General features: G+C 40.4%; 2 protein-coding genes across 4 annotated transcripts in view; one reads left to right on the forward strand and one right to left on the reverse strand.

The window, feature by feature from the left end:
• Positions 1 to 3303, reverse strand: uqcrfs1 (ubiquinol-cytochrome c reductase, Rieske iron-sulfur polypeptide 1). The gene is made up of 2 exons (XM_085464190.1): positions 3012 to 3303; positions 1 to 985 (listed from the first exon to the last, which is right to left on the reverse strand). Exons 1-2 carry the CDS (start codon positions 3220 to 3222, stop codon positions 375 to 377), a joined length of 822 nt encoding a protein of 273 aa, XP_085320316.1. The 5' UTR covers positions 3223 to 3303; the 3' UTR covers positions 1 to 374.
• The window catches only part of mtfmt (mitochondrial methionyl-tRNA formyltransferase), a 27605-nt gene continuing 16283 nt past the window's right edge, over positions 2314 to 13635 (forward strand). The window contains exons 1-8 of one of the 3 annotated variants that reach the window (XM_085464177.1): positions 2314 to 2445; positions 5116 to 5512; positions 8318 to 8386; positions 12229 to 12351; positions 12428 to 12530; positions 13213 to 13288; positions 13371 to 13462; positions 13536 to 13614. In XM_085464177.1, the coding sequence (XP_085320303.1) occupies positions 5298 to 5512; positions 8318 to 8386; positions 12229 to 12351; positions 12428 to 12530; positions 13213 to 13288; positions 13371 to 13462; positions 13536 to 13614 (757 nt within the window). In that variant the 5' untranslated portion in view covers positions 2314 to 2445; positions 5116 to 5297. Of the gene's footprint in view, positions 2446 to 5115; positions 5513 to 8317; positions 8516 to 12228; positions 12352 to 12427; positions 12531 to 13212; positions 13289 to 13370; positions 13463 to 13535; positions 13615 to 13635 lie in introns of all 3 variants that reach the window. The other 2 variants (XM_085464156.1, XM_085464166.1) reach the window with 2 other exon arrangements.

The raw sequence follows: 13635 nt of genomic DNA on the forward strand, positions 1-13635 counted from the left end.
TCAAATACAATTAAATCTTTATTATCCAAATCTGAATACATTTGTTCTCCAGAGCTAGATTATATCACTCAAGATGTTTATCATGTTCAAGTCGTACTCAGGAAAGGAAAAAAAGACTATGAAGTTTTCCAAGTGTAGTCAACTGTCTGAATGCAAAACTCAAAAGCTCCTCCTTGTTTTTAGCGTGTAATGTGCCTTTATGGCATTATATAAAACAAAGCAGAGGTGCTCTCATGTTCGAGTGAGCTGTTGAAAGGATCTAAACCCTTCGAACACCTCAACATCTTCTCACTAACACAGCAGAATGCACCTGAATACATTTGTGATGGACTGACAACTGAAGTACAAAGCCATCTCAGTCCTGTGAGTGCCATTTATCCCACAATCACTGTGTTGTCATCTGGAAACTCGTAGTAAGGTACCTCCAGGTTGAGGGGGGCGGGGCCTTTCCTGATGCGGCCAGAGGCATCATAGTGCGAGCCGTGGCAGGGGCAATAGTAGCCACCGTATTCGCCGGCATTGGCGATGGGTACACATCCCAGATGTGTGCACACTCCCAGCACGATGACCCAGCTGGGGTTGATGACTCTGTCCTTATCATGCTGAGGGTCTCGCAGCTCTGTGAGGCTGACAGCAGCCTCGGTAGCAATTTCCTTCTCTGTGCGGTGACGAACAAACAGTGGTTTGCCTCGCCACTTGAAAGTCATGTTCTTGCCTTCAGGGATGTCACTCAGTTTGATTTCTATCTTGGACATAGCCAAGACATCAGCTGAGGCACTCATGGAAGAAACAAACTGAGTGACCACCGTCTTGGCAGCGTAGACGCTCACCACCGCTGTCGCCCCAGTAACCAGGTAAGAGAAGGTTCTCCTGGATTCACTGCTGTCCTGAGATGACTTGCTGGGGTCAAGCACCTCTGGACGCCTGTAGTCAGAAAAGTCTGGTACTCTGATGTCTGTATGAGCAAATCTGACTCCTGCAGATCCTGCAAAAACAGTAGCTGGAAGTTAGACTACTGGGATTAAATAGAGTAAAGATTCATCACCAATGAATGGTGCCCAAACTATTAATTCAAAGCAAATTAAACGAAACTAGAGACTACTAAATGATTTTCTAAACAGATCTGCCTCTCCAGTGAGCTGCGAACGAGTTCAAGGACCACAACAACAGTGTCCTTACCAGCTTTTGCCCAGCAGTTAAAGAGGAAGACTGACTCCCTGACGGTGGCCAGGAAGCTTCAGCTTACACATCAGGGTGAGACATTCAGAAAGAAAGTAGCGTCTTTATTATCATGTTTTTCCTTGGCATACATGTGCTGCACCAAACACATCTGAAAACATTTGTTCTCCAGTGACTGGCTGGATATAATTGATGAAACAGATAATATGATAGCAGACCACCTCTACTGCAAACAAAGAGTTACACAGTTTTTTTCTTAGCCTCAACAGCTTGAAAAAAATGCAACTGGGCTTTAAAGTTTCCAGCTTTAAATTAGTGGATCCTTTGTCTAAATTAAGTAGTATACTGCATTTATTGGTTTGTTTGTTTCCTTTAAAATGCAACTTCTGCAAATATAAAAATGTTTATTTAAGAAACACATGTGAAACACAAACACGATTTTGATATTCTTACTAACAAGGATAAGGCAGTAACATTCAATATAATTCAGAAGTTACAAGGCTGCAAGGTTAAAAAAATCACTCAAAATACATCTGATCACCTACACTACAAAAGCACGTGACATTTATGAGTGCCAATGCAAGAGCACACTTATTATTCGTCAGATTTATTCTTATTCTCCATCTTCAGCCTCACATTTCATACTTGAAATGTGCAATTCACTTTTATTTTTATTTTTATTCCTATTTATTCTATTTATCCCCTTTGTATATTTTATTTATATTTGTCTCTTCATTTATATATGTGTGTGTGTGTGTGTGTATATATAATATTCTGTAACTCTGTAACTTCTGTCGGTGCTGTGCTTTTTGGAAATCGAATTTCCCAGAGGAACCCACCCGAGGGATTAATAAAGTTCTATCTTATCTTATCTTTGCTGTGACACTCGCCTCGCAGCTTTGACACAATCCCCACAACTTATATCATTTCGAGCAGCTCAATTGGGATGGTGTGCTATTACTTTTGGTGGTGACTCGTCGCCTGATTATTATTAGCATATTATTACTACTTAATTCTACTCATGTTACTTTAGATGGCTATAAAATGAGATGATTTTATAAGCCTCTGCGCTTCTTGTCAGTTTAGCTTTGACTTCAAATTGGGCAGATGGACCTTTGAGTCCTTGGGTCAAGTAAGCTCAGAGTGAAGAGCAAGTTTAGACAGTGCTACCTTCTTATCACTTCAACTGACTGTTACCAGAGGGGGAAAACCCAACCGCTCAACTTTTCTATGTGGAGAGCACAGTGAAGAGTAGGGAACAGACAGGTGAGCCTCATGTAAAAACATGCTGTACTATGTATTAGAACTACACTCTTCAAATTAGTAGTCCCAGGGCTGGTAGTCAGGTATGGAGCAAAAAAAATACGATTACTTGATTTAGTGCAACGATAAGTTCCTGTGTCTGGAGTTTTGTCTGCGACCTAAGAGGAGAAACGCACATACAGAGCAGGAGACGTATCGCATACTGGGTGGCACTGAACGGACCCCAACAACGCTCACGCCACGCACACTGCGGTACTTAACAGAGCCTCTAAAAAAGGTTTTGTATCAGATATTTAGAGCCCTGAGATGATGTCGTCAGTCCTGATTATCTAACACTAACGTAACGCTCACGTCAGCTGTAGCCTCCTTTTAGCCCCAAAGGCTAACTGCCTGTATAAGAAAGCTAACAGCAGCCGACTGTATAAACGTAAGAGGGAAAACCTCCTACTGACAAATATATCAGGATATAGACAGTCCGCGGGATCCGACGTTAAAGTTAAATGTGCTTTTTCTAAACAAAAGGCTAACATTACCAGTTCAGATAATGCTAAAATTCAATGACAACTTACCATTGATGCTAACTGTCACAGCAGGGCCTGTCTTTGGGCTTTGACCGTTTAGCGACTCGCGACACAAAAACTGTTTCTTCGGGTTCAACAGAATATTCTCTCCCTTTACAACAACCCCGGGTACAAGAGCTTTCAGAGGCCCCGCAACTGCGAAAGCGGTGGCCTGCATGTAAGGGGAAAACACCCCTGAGCGGGCAGCTATAGACATCATGTTTAACCGCTGCAGTAACGACCTTGTGTCGCTCGACTGCGCACCCCTCGATCTGGCGGAACTCAGTGCGTACTTACGTAACATGTAACAGTTACGTACGTATACGTAAACGTGACCAAAGCCCTTTCATTTAAGGTGAACAATGAACATTTACAGCACAGGTGACAATAGTACAGACATTCTGTATTTACAGATACTTGTGTTAAAAATTACTAAAAGCTGAAGTACTGATTCAGCTTCTTTTCTCAAGTAAAGGTTAAAAAATACAGGCTCTGAAATGTACTCAAAAGTAAAAAGTTGCTCCTTGAAGGACGAGTCTACCATCTATTTTTACACAGAGGAAAATTAATCGTGTGCTATTTTAATATTTTAATAGTAATACACGAGAATAAAAATGTTATTCCATTTGAAATTCTAACGAATCTGCTCAGCTTGTTATGTAGGACACATGTAGTGACAAAGACATGTAAAAATGAACTATTTTCTGTTGCCCATCTGGTAGAGGGTGACTTTGCCTCCACACCTAAACAGGAATATGTGAACAGTCAGGTCTTTAAGTCACCAGATGTTTCACAAGATATCTTGGCTGATTTCCATTTCCTACATTTTCAGTATAGTGGATATTTTCTTTATACTAGACCTATGCAGTTAGCATGAAGGTGGAATTCAATGAATGAATCTAAGCATCGTCAGCTTAACTACAAATTAATCTACGACACTTGATGTGACCCAACACTGACCATGAGCATCACAGCCACAGTCCAACACAGTGCCCTACTGTGAAATCACCACAGTACTACCAGCTAACCAATTTATCATCTACTAAACTACTGAATATTTTCATGCAACATTTTAATAACGCAACATTGTTTTGCAGGATGTTTCCCGATATGAAAATACATAATTTATCAAAACACATCATACACAGATCCAGTATGTGATTAAAAATGAACTACCTTTAAATCTAATTGCACCTCTACCTCTCCTGTCCCGTCTTTCTGAGATGCTGTCTTTCTCCTCCTCTGAGAAAAGCTATTCCACATTTTTTTCTCTCCCTAAATACAGTAGCTGGACATTTAGCTGGCAACACATTGTGTGATAAACTGCACACACAGTTGTATGTTAGCTGATGTCTGTTACCTAATAGAGATGTTGCATTTGAAATTACCTGACAGTTAAAAAACTTTACTCCCTTTATACTCACTCCTCAGAAGCGCTAGCGAAATGCCTAAATATCAAGGCTACACTGGATTGAATAGTATGTTGCTTTTAATAGAAAAACACCATACAGGACAGTGTGACTGCAATAAAGAAGAAGAAACAATAGAACGTGTTTTAATGCACTGTCAGAAATATGATGCTGAAAGAAGACAATTGATCAAAAAGCTGGGTGATATGAAAGTGAAACTGGACTTGGTTGATTTATTTCATAAGAACTTGAGAAGTGAAAGTTATCAGGCCATATTTTGCTTTTTAACCCTGTAAGACCCAACCCATCAAAAATAGCCAGAAATTCTTTTTTCTTTTTTAACTGAGATGTTTAATAATCCTAATAACAAAATCCACATTTTCTTTGGTATATCATGTTGTGTATAATATGTTTTTATTATATATTTTTTGTTTTGCATTTGATACATTGGGCGTTTTGGCAACTTTTTGTTAGCAACAATGTTAATTTTAGACAAAAACAAAGAGTTTTGTCCATAACATTTTATGGACAAATTATGGCAAGTATTGATCATGTTGATGAGATGGAGGTCTCAGAAACTCGTGTATCAAATATGACACAGAGGGCATTATAGGGTTAAGGCGGACTAATTTGTTTGGAAGGATTTGAATGTTTGTTTGTTTTTTTATCCTTTTGTGGACGTTTCGGTCAACACTCCACACCAGTTGGTGGCGGTAGTGCACCATTTTGCTGTTTGTCAACCGCCAATAAATATTATAAAGAAGAAGAGGAGGAAGTCGAAGAAGAAGAAACAAATATGGCGGCTTCCTGTGGGTCAAAACGGCGACAAACTGAGGAAGTTTTTCATTCTGTGAACTTGACACTTTGAGCCGACGCTGCTTTCAGTATGTGGACGAGCGCCAAGACAATAAGAGCTTCTGTGGAATCGCTGAAGCGCTGTCAGCGTTGCTGTATGGGGACAGTATGGAGGGGCGACACTGACCGCGGGCAGCGACAGCTATGTAGAGTCCTGTCATCGGCATCAAAACCCAAATGGAGGCTCCTGTTTTTTGGCACTGATCACTTCGCTGTGGAATCTCTCAAACTTCTCACATCCTGCAGGTGCGTGTCCCACACAAGCCGCTTACAGGCGTGCACACGGGGTTTCACACTGCAACGTGTTACATATCATGTCACATATCATACACACAGAGGAGGATTTTTTTTTTTTTTTTGCAATATTATTGCAATAGTTTGCAATAATATTGTAATGTATTTTTTTATTGAAATTAATCTTAATTAATTTGTTGAAATTGTTTCCTCTTCAGACACAGCAGTTTAACCTGCCAGAAATCGTCCTCTTGCCTAACGTGCTATTTAACTTAAAATGTAATACGAAATAAGCTCCAAATGTATTAGCACAGAGTGCCGTCAGTTTTATTAAATAATAAATGCAGTAGATTCTGAAGAAAATGGCCTGTGAAGATTTTTTTCAGCTTTTTTTTTTTTTTATATCCACATCTCTAAATTTACAGACAGGAACTGTGTTGTGCCACAAAGTGATCGTCAGCTTTTTGCAAAACAACGTTTATGTATCATTTATGTATGACTGTAAAACTCTTATTGACATTAAAAAATGACCAGATAGATTATAACGTAGAAAACAGGGTATGCAATACCTCAGGTAATTTATTTATTTTTAATGTAACCTCTTTGTAAATCCTATTGACTGCTGACTTTTTAAGAATATAAGCAAAGATATTAAACAGAAAACACACATCTGAAATCACCTTTGGCACAACCAAGGAAACGGCTCTTTTACATTTACTGAGATCAGTAGCAGACTTGGCGTTTCAGAGTGAACATAAGTCATCTCTAGCATGTTTTACACCGTAATGGACTACAGTTTCTGTGTTATGCAGTGCAAACACAACCAGAGTTCATACATAAGGCACACGGGATTATAAGGGGCTCTGTCGACTTTCAGAAAAATCAAAGGATTGATTTAAGTGCGCCGTATTTTCCAAACAACACGGTAATAACGACGGCCCGCTAGCATGCTCTACCAAAAATAGTGCTTTGTTGTGTGTCTGACGGAGGAAAGCTAAACCAGTTCCACACCACTGAAGTTGCAGCATTTTTACAAACCAGTTCAGGTTCATCTGTTTACAAAAAAATTGTAAATGTAAAATAATAAAATCAATATTCTTCTGTAGCAATAACAAAGTATAACATAAATTATTCTGTAGCAATTACACAAGAATATCCAGTAATGTCCCTGCCTACAATTAAACACATTCACTTATCGAAAATCATCTGCTGTGGCAAATGGGTGCAAGCCTTTGACCACAAACGTAGTCACTGCTCGGTGACATTCGTCTGGCCTGAAAGGAGACGCTACCGGTAGACTGCAGCGAGGACTGCCAGCATCTGAGCCAGACTCTGTCTGTGTCTCTGATTGTGGTTATCTAAATGCACAGTAATAGCAGGTTTGTAATAAGGCAGATTGCACTAACATAATATGCACTGTTAGTTGATTATTTATTTACCTGCCGTATGAACGGGAGAGGACGTGTTTCCTGTTTCAGACAGTTGTCTTCAAATCTCAGTAGCTGATCAGTTTTTTAAAAAAAATCCTCAGATTTGCTCCTGTGGCACCAACAATCAAAGTCACTTTCTTTCCCAATGCATTGCCCTTTGCTCACTTTTAATTTCAGCACGTTGTCTTGAACTACAAGTGTACATTCACTGAATTGTAGCAATGTCAGTGGTTGAGTGGTGAAGTTCAGTATTTGTATCATACTCATTGATCAGTGAGTGTACATAAACACACAGGTTACATACAAATGGAGCTTTTCTGTGAACTTCTGTGAGAAACAGTCCTTGCATAAAATACTAAAATACTATTATCACTTTCAAACAAGTCAAAGTTCTTGTGAGAAAAGCGCCACCTCTTGGTAATACTCTGTAACTGAATGATAGTGGCTTCGTAATAGTTGACACATCCCACAGGGAGGACCAGGCAGCAGTTCTTGCTGGCTTTATCTGTATGTGCAATTCCAGTGTCCTATGTACATTTAAACATTTAGAGAGGGCAGGGCTGCAACTATTCATTGAGTATTTACAATAATTCAATTATAAAAACTCTGGACACATTCTTCGCTTAATGCACGGCTCTGTACTGCGCCATTGTCACCATGAAAACAAGACATTGCACACTTTTGTGACTAAAAACAGACCTGCAATAGAAACTTATTTAGGAGAAGTGTGTGAATAAAATCTACATGGGCGAGTAAAACTCTTACAAAACCCTGAAAGACAGAGTGAAGGTAATTTTTTATGCCTTAATTTAGATTGCATACATATTTTATGTTATTTGACTTTGATCTTAGACTGTACTTTAGTGTATTTATATAATTTTGCATTTAAGAAATGTTTGTCTTTACATACAATCAGTGGGCTTGGTTATTTTTTGACAAATGGAACAAAAAACATTCCACTTTCTAAAACGGAAACTAATGAGCACTTGAAAGATCTTTATTTTTTCTCTTTTGAATATTTATCAATGCTCATTAATAAGACACAAGTACTAATTGATGGAATAGATTACTAAAAGAATCGTTAGCTTGCAGGAAATAGATGAGGGCTTCATTGACACAGAACTGTGTTGTAGTTTAATTCCAGACTCCATGATCAGAAATCTCACTGCATACATTGTTCACAAACACAAAGTCAATAAAAGTGAGGAAATGAATACAATCAGTTTAATGCTCTATTTTCCACTTTGATTTCCTGGTAAAATAGAGCCTTTAGTATCTGGTATTGACTTTAAAACATATTTTTGTCCTAGAGAGTTGAATACACTGCTGGCGTGCTACAGTTATTAGTTTGTTTTTTTTATACTTAACCCTTCCTTTTGTGTTGTAGGGGCACCAGTGAAGGGATAGTGGAGACCCTTGAAGTTGTTACCTTGGCTGGTGATGTTCCAGTGAAGAGGTTTGCTCAAGAGAACCACCTTCCGCTACACAGTTGGCCCCCTGATGATGTGAATGGACGGTTTGATGTTGGTGTGGTCGTGTCTTTTGGCTGCCTACTTCCTGAGAGACTAATCAGCAAGTTTCCATAGTGAGCATTTATCGTTGATCAACTAATCGTTAAAACCTGGGGACTGGTGCCGTGCTGTGGTTTGACTATGATCTCACGGTCTCTGAAATGTTGTGACAATGTCCTCAGTACCCAGGGCTGCCTCTTATAGCTCTCACCCTGGGTCTTTCAAGGGTGGGTTAATTGTTGTAATCAGATTTTTCTTTTCTGTTTTAAGAATCCGTTTAACATCTCAGTAAACTCATGCAAATGCACTGGGAAGAGAAAATAAAACAAAATAGGTGATACTGTGGAGAGACACATAAATACAGTGTACATATGATGGGTGACAAATTAAAAGAAAAGGCTGAACCCTTGGCCCTGTCACTGAGAGGTCCAATTAGCACTTTCTGCTGACATCCACAAAGAGAAAATGAATGAATATCTAGATTAGTGATACCCCCCCAAATCAAGGAAATATATGACTTTCTCTTGTATTTTGATTAGAGTGAAGATTTAAGATTGGATAGGTCCCCTGGGTTGTTTTTTTTTTTTTGGGGGGGGGGGGGGATGGCTGATCTAGATGAATGGTGTCATTAGAGTTTAAGAGAGTTTGAGTTTTAAGTCTCTCTAAGGCAGTCCTTCCCAGAGTGTGGGACCCGCCCCCTGGGGGGGGCACAGAGCCATTGCAGGGGGGGCGCGGTATGAAAAGGGGGGGGGGGGGGGGGAACAATAACGCTTGGACACTGATAGCACGGGGCGCCCACACAAACGCAAAGCAGGAGATGAAGCATCGCTGAATATGTTTCCAAACCAACTTCATTCTAAGCCAAAGACTAGAAAATCTGGTGAAGCAAATCTGCCCTTTGGCTTCACCTGCACAGGTGCAGAGGTAGGTCTCCCTGCAGGGTTGGTTTCCCCTGCATCAGGAGCAGCGCTGGGCTGTTTAAATCAGGGACTAACAGGATCCCACATTCTTGATTTTTAGTTCAAACACTTCTCATAATGACTAACTACTCCTGACATGTTGGAGATGTTTGCTCTTTATACAGTAAAGTTACAGCAGGATACAAATAACATCAGGCTGATCCTGCCACGATTTGTCCCCTCGGTTCAAATCACAGACAAACAGGATCCCACAGCTGTTTATGTTTTTGAACACATTTTGCACAGAGAGGCATTTTTTGAAAAATGTATTGATAACAATGTTGAACATTATTACACAGGAAAAACAACAACACATAAAATAATGACACCGTGACGCCTCTGCCTTTGTAAATGGAGGGACAGTAACTGCGTGTAAAACCTGCAGACAGTCAGATTAACAGTATTTCGTCTCTATCATTCTGCAATTCATCTCATGTAAACAATAACGTGGCCACAGCGTGACGTGAATAAAGGCGCATACCTTTGACGCTGCGTGACCAACTCTGTATTCCTCGTCCACACGGAAACGCAAAAAAGGAGTTTTAAAAAATCTCCGTTTTCGGAGATTCGAAACGCCGTTTACGTGGACGAAACAGCTGTGTGTTCAAAATCACCCGTGTAGGTGCGGACGCAGCGTAAACGAGTTAGTAGTTTATTTTATTACTACCTGTAATTTATTGCTGTTTACTTGTATTTGCTTAACTGTTTACTAAATGTTTGAGGTGTGAAATAAACCAAAATATGGGCGCGTGTGGTTGGAGGATGTGTGTGTGCGTGCCAGGAAGAGGGGGGGGCGCAAATATTTTTCTTGTAAAACAAAGGGGGGCCCAGCAAAATAAGTTTGGGAACCACTGCTCTAAGGCACAGTCAAGCCCATAATTATTCACACCCCTGGCACATTTTGACTTGAAGTTACTTTTATTTAACAAGCGAGGTTTTTTGTTGTTGTTTTTTTCGTTTGTATTTGGACTGGAAATGACACAGGCGTCTCCCAAAAGATAATAACACGATGTACAAGAGGTATCATTGTGGGGGAAAAAAATATTTCTCCACTTTTATTTAGATTTGATCAAAAAGTGTCATGTCCAAAATGATTCATACCCTTCACAAACTGTCAGTCTCTGGGAAAATCCAAAAATTTATATCACCATTTCAAATAGTCCAAGCTGTTCTAAAGCATCCTAATGACTCTGATTAATTGGGAACATCTTTTTTAACCAAATCAACAGGCGAAATTCAATTCAATTTTATTTATACAGCGCCAAATCACAACAACAGTCTCCTCAAGGTGCTTTATATTGTAAGGTAGACCCTACAATAATACATACAGAGGAAAAGAAATCTCAACAATCATATGACCCCCTATGAGAAAGCACTTTGGCGACAGTGGGAAGTAAAAACTCCCTTTTAACAGGAAGAAACCAGGCTCAGGGAGGGGCGGCTATCTGCTGCGACCGGTTGGGGTGAAAGCTTACAGCACCTGGTACTCCCAGGCGGTCTCCCATCCAAGTACTAACCAAGCTCAACCCTGTCTAGCTTCCGAGAGCAGACGAGATCGGGTGTGCAGCAGCTCTCTGCAGTTGCTTATGGACAGTCATGGCTAAGACAAAGAAGCTCAGTGAGGACCTCCGGCTGTGCATTGTGGCTGCTCACAAGGAAAGGGATACAAGGCCCTATCTAAATATTTTCAAGTTCTAGTGGCTACAGTATAAAGTGTTATTAAAAAAATACAAGATGGCCACACCTGTGCTGGCCAGATAAGATAGTGAAAGAGGTGAAAAAGAATCCAAGGTCCACCACTAAGGCCATCCTGGGGAATCTGGGCTCTGTTGGTGGCAGACAGTCCAACGCATACTGCACACTGTTGGGTTTCACGGATGCAGACTGAGGAGGACGCCAATTCTCCAGAATTGCAAATGCTCATCTGGATAAGGAAGAAGATTTCTGGTCTTCTGTGTTATGGTCAAATGAATCAAAAATTGAATTATTTGATCACAATGATGTTTCCTTCATTAGGTGTTTAAAAAAAAAAAAAAAAAAAAAAAAAAGGGAGAAGCCTCCAACCTTGAGAACACCATCCCCTCCTGTCAAACATGGTGGTGGGAACCTAATGCTTTGGGGATGTTTTTCAGCCAATGGACCAGGGAGTGTAATCACAGTGAACGGCACCATGAAAAAAAGAGCAACACATGAGGATTCTTCACAACAACATCAGGCAGTCTGCAGAGAAACTTGGCCCTGGGCACCGGCGAACATTTCAGCACGACAACGACCCAAAACACAGCAAAAGTGGTGAAGAAATGGCTGGCAGACAAAAACATTAACATTTCGCAGCGGCCCAGCCAGAGTCCTGACTTGAATTAAGAATCTGTGCAGGGAGCTAAAGGGTCTTAGACCCTCCAACCTGAAAGAGTTGGAGCTCATTGCTAAAGATGGGTGAAAATACCCGTGGAGACGTGCAAAAAAAGCTGGTCTGCAATTATAGGAAGCTTTTGATTGATGTAATAGCCAATAAAGGCTTTTCTATTGATTATTGAGAATGGTATGAATAATTCTGAACGTAACACTTTTTGCTCAAATCTAAATCAAAGCTGAGATTTTTTTCCCCACAACGATACCTCTTGTGCAACATTGACGCCCATGTCATTTCCGGTCAAAAAAAGCGAACTCGTTGGTTAAATAAAAGTAACTTTAAGTCAAAATGTGCAGGAGTACGAATAATTATGGGCTTGACTGTGCTCTAAGGAGCACTGAAGCTGTTCTACACAAGGCATGAGATCAGAACCTGTATATAAATCCACAGAAACAGACACTGCATTCTCTTTCAGTGGGATTTTGAATGTTCACCCTAGCCTGCTGCCAAGATGGCGCGGTCCAGCTCCTATCTTCCACACCATCTTGCATGGTGACAGTGTGACAGGAGTCTCCATCATCCAGATCCGACCTCACAGGTAAACAGCAGATAAATGTCTGAGTATTTTCTTTTTCCTGATAACAACCATAACAGAGCTCAATATCACCCTGCAGGTTTGATGTGGGGCCTATTCTCAACCAGCAATTCTATCAGGTCCCTGAGAATTGTACTGCTGATGAGCTGGGAGGTACTCTAGCCACAATGGGAGCACATCTCGTGAGTTAGAACATGCAACGTACAACTCCAGTTCCATAAAAGTTGGGATGTTATGTAAAATGTAAATAAAAGTAGTGATCCGAAAGTCTCATAAACCCAGTCTATTTACAATAGAACGTGAAAATCTATTAAATGTTTACATTGAGAAAATTTTCCATTTTAAGGACAATATGAGCTCATTTTGAATTTTATGGCAGCAACATCTCAATACCAGATGTTCTCAGCTGGTGAAAGGTCTGCAGGCAGGCCAGTTCAGCAACAGGAGTCTTCTATTTCAAAACCCTATATACGCCTTTCAGCATTGTTAGAGCATTTCCAGATGTGCAAGCTGCCAGCTCCATAGGCACTAATGCACCCCCATAACATCAGAGATGCAGGGTTTTGAACTGATAACAAGCAAACCTTGGTAAAGATTATTGAACCTCTGCCCCAGCTTTACTTCAGAGAAACACTACCTCCTTAAGATACTCCTTTAGATACTGATTAGATCAGGGGTCTCGAACTCCAGTCCTCGAGGTCCTGAAACTTTTCCATGTGTCGCTGTTTTGAGATTTGCAAATGAATTTTTTTTACCAACTTTCGCACAATGTCAGCATTTTCAGAACTGTTGCAGATCATGGTTATTTTTTTTTACCTTTTACCAGCAGGACTGTAACATGATTGCTTGTGTGTGCTTTTGCAGCTGATTAACACGTTGATGTCACTGTCTGAGAGAATGGAAAATCAAAGGGAACAAGGACAAACTGGTGCAACATTTGGTGCGTAACGCTGAGCTGGATACATATAGTTGTCTGAATGAAAAACTGGTCTTCTAACTTTCAACATGATTTCCTCCAACAGCCCCAAAAATCAAGATGTCCATGAGCTGGATTGTGTGGGAGGAACAGACTTGTGACCAAATTGACCGTCTATATCGTGCAGTCGGGTCCCGGGTAAGGCTCATTGCATAACTAAGTCATGCCAAACTCTCTTGGAGATCTCAACAATGACCCTCTCTTACATCAGATACCTTTGAGGACTATGTGGATGGGCAGAACAATAAAACTTCTGGATTTTGCTGGAAAATGTCATGTGTCATTATCAGGTAAAGTGATTAACCAAACCG

This window comes from Copadichromis virginalis, linkage group LG1 (genome assembly GCF_057382275.1).
Source record: "Copadichromis virginalis isolate Kocher_CV1m ecotype Utaka linkage group LG1, C_Virginalis_male_GT1.1, whole genome shotgun sequence".
In the NCBI taxonomy this organism is placed as follows: domain Eukaryota; kingdom Metazoa; phylum Chordata; class Actinopteri; order Cichliformes; family Cichlidae; genus Copadichromis; species Copadichromis virginalis.

Coding starts and splice junctions, on each gene's coding strand:
- uqcrfs1 (XM_085464190.1), bottom strand. CDS start 3,222: ATGATGTCTATAGCTGCCCGCTCAGGGGTGTTTTCCCCTTACATGCAG. Junction 986..3,011: donor TGTGACAGTTAGCATCAATG/GTAAGTTGTCAT, acceptor CTGTTTTTGCAG/GATCTGCAGGAGTCAGATTT.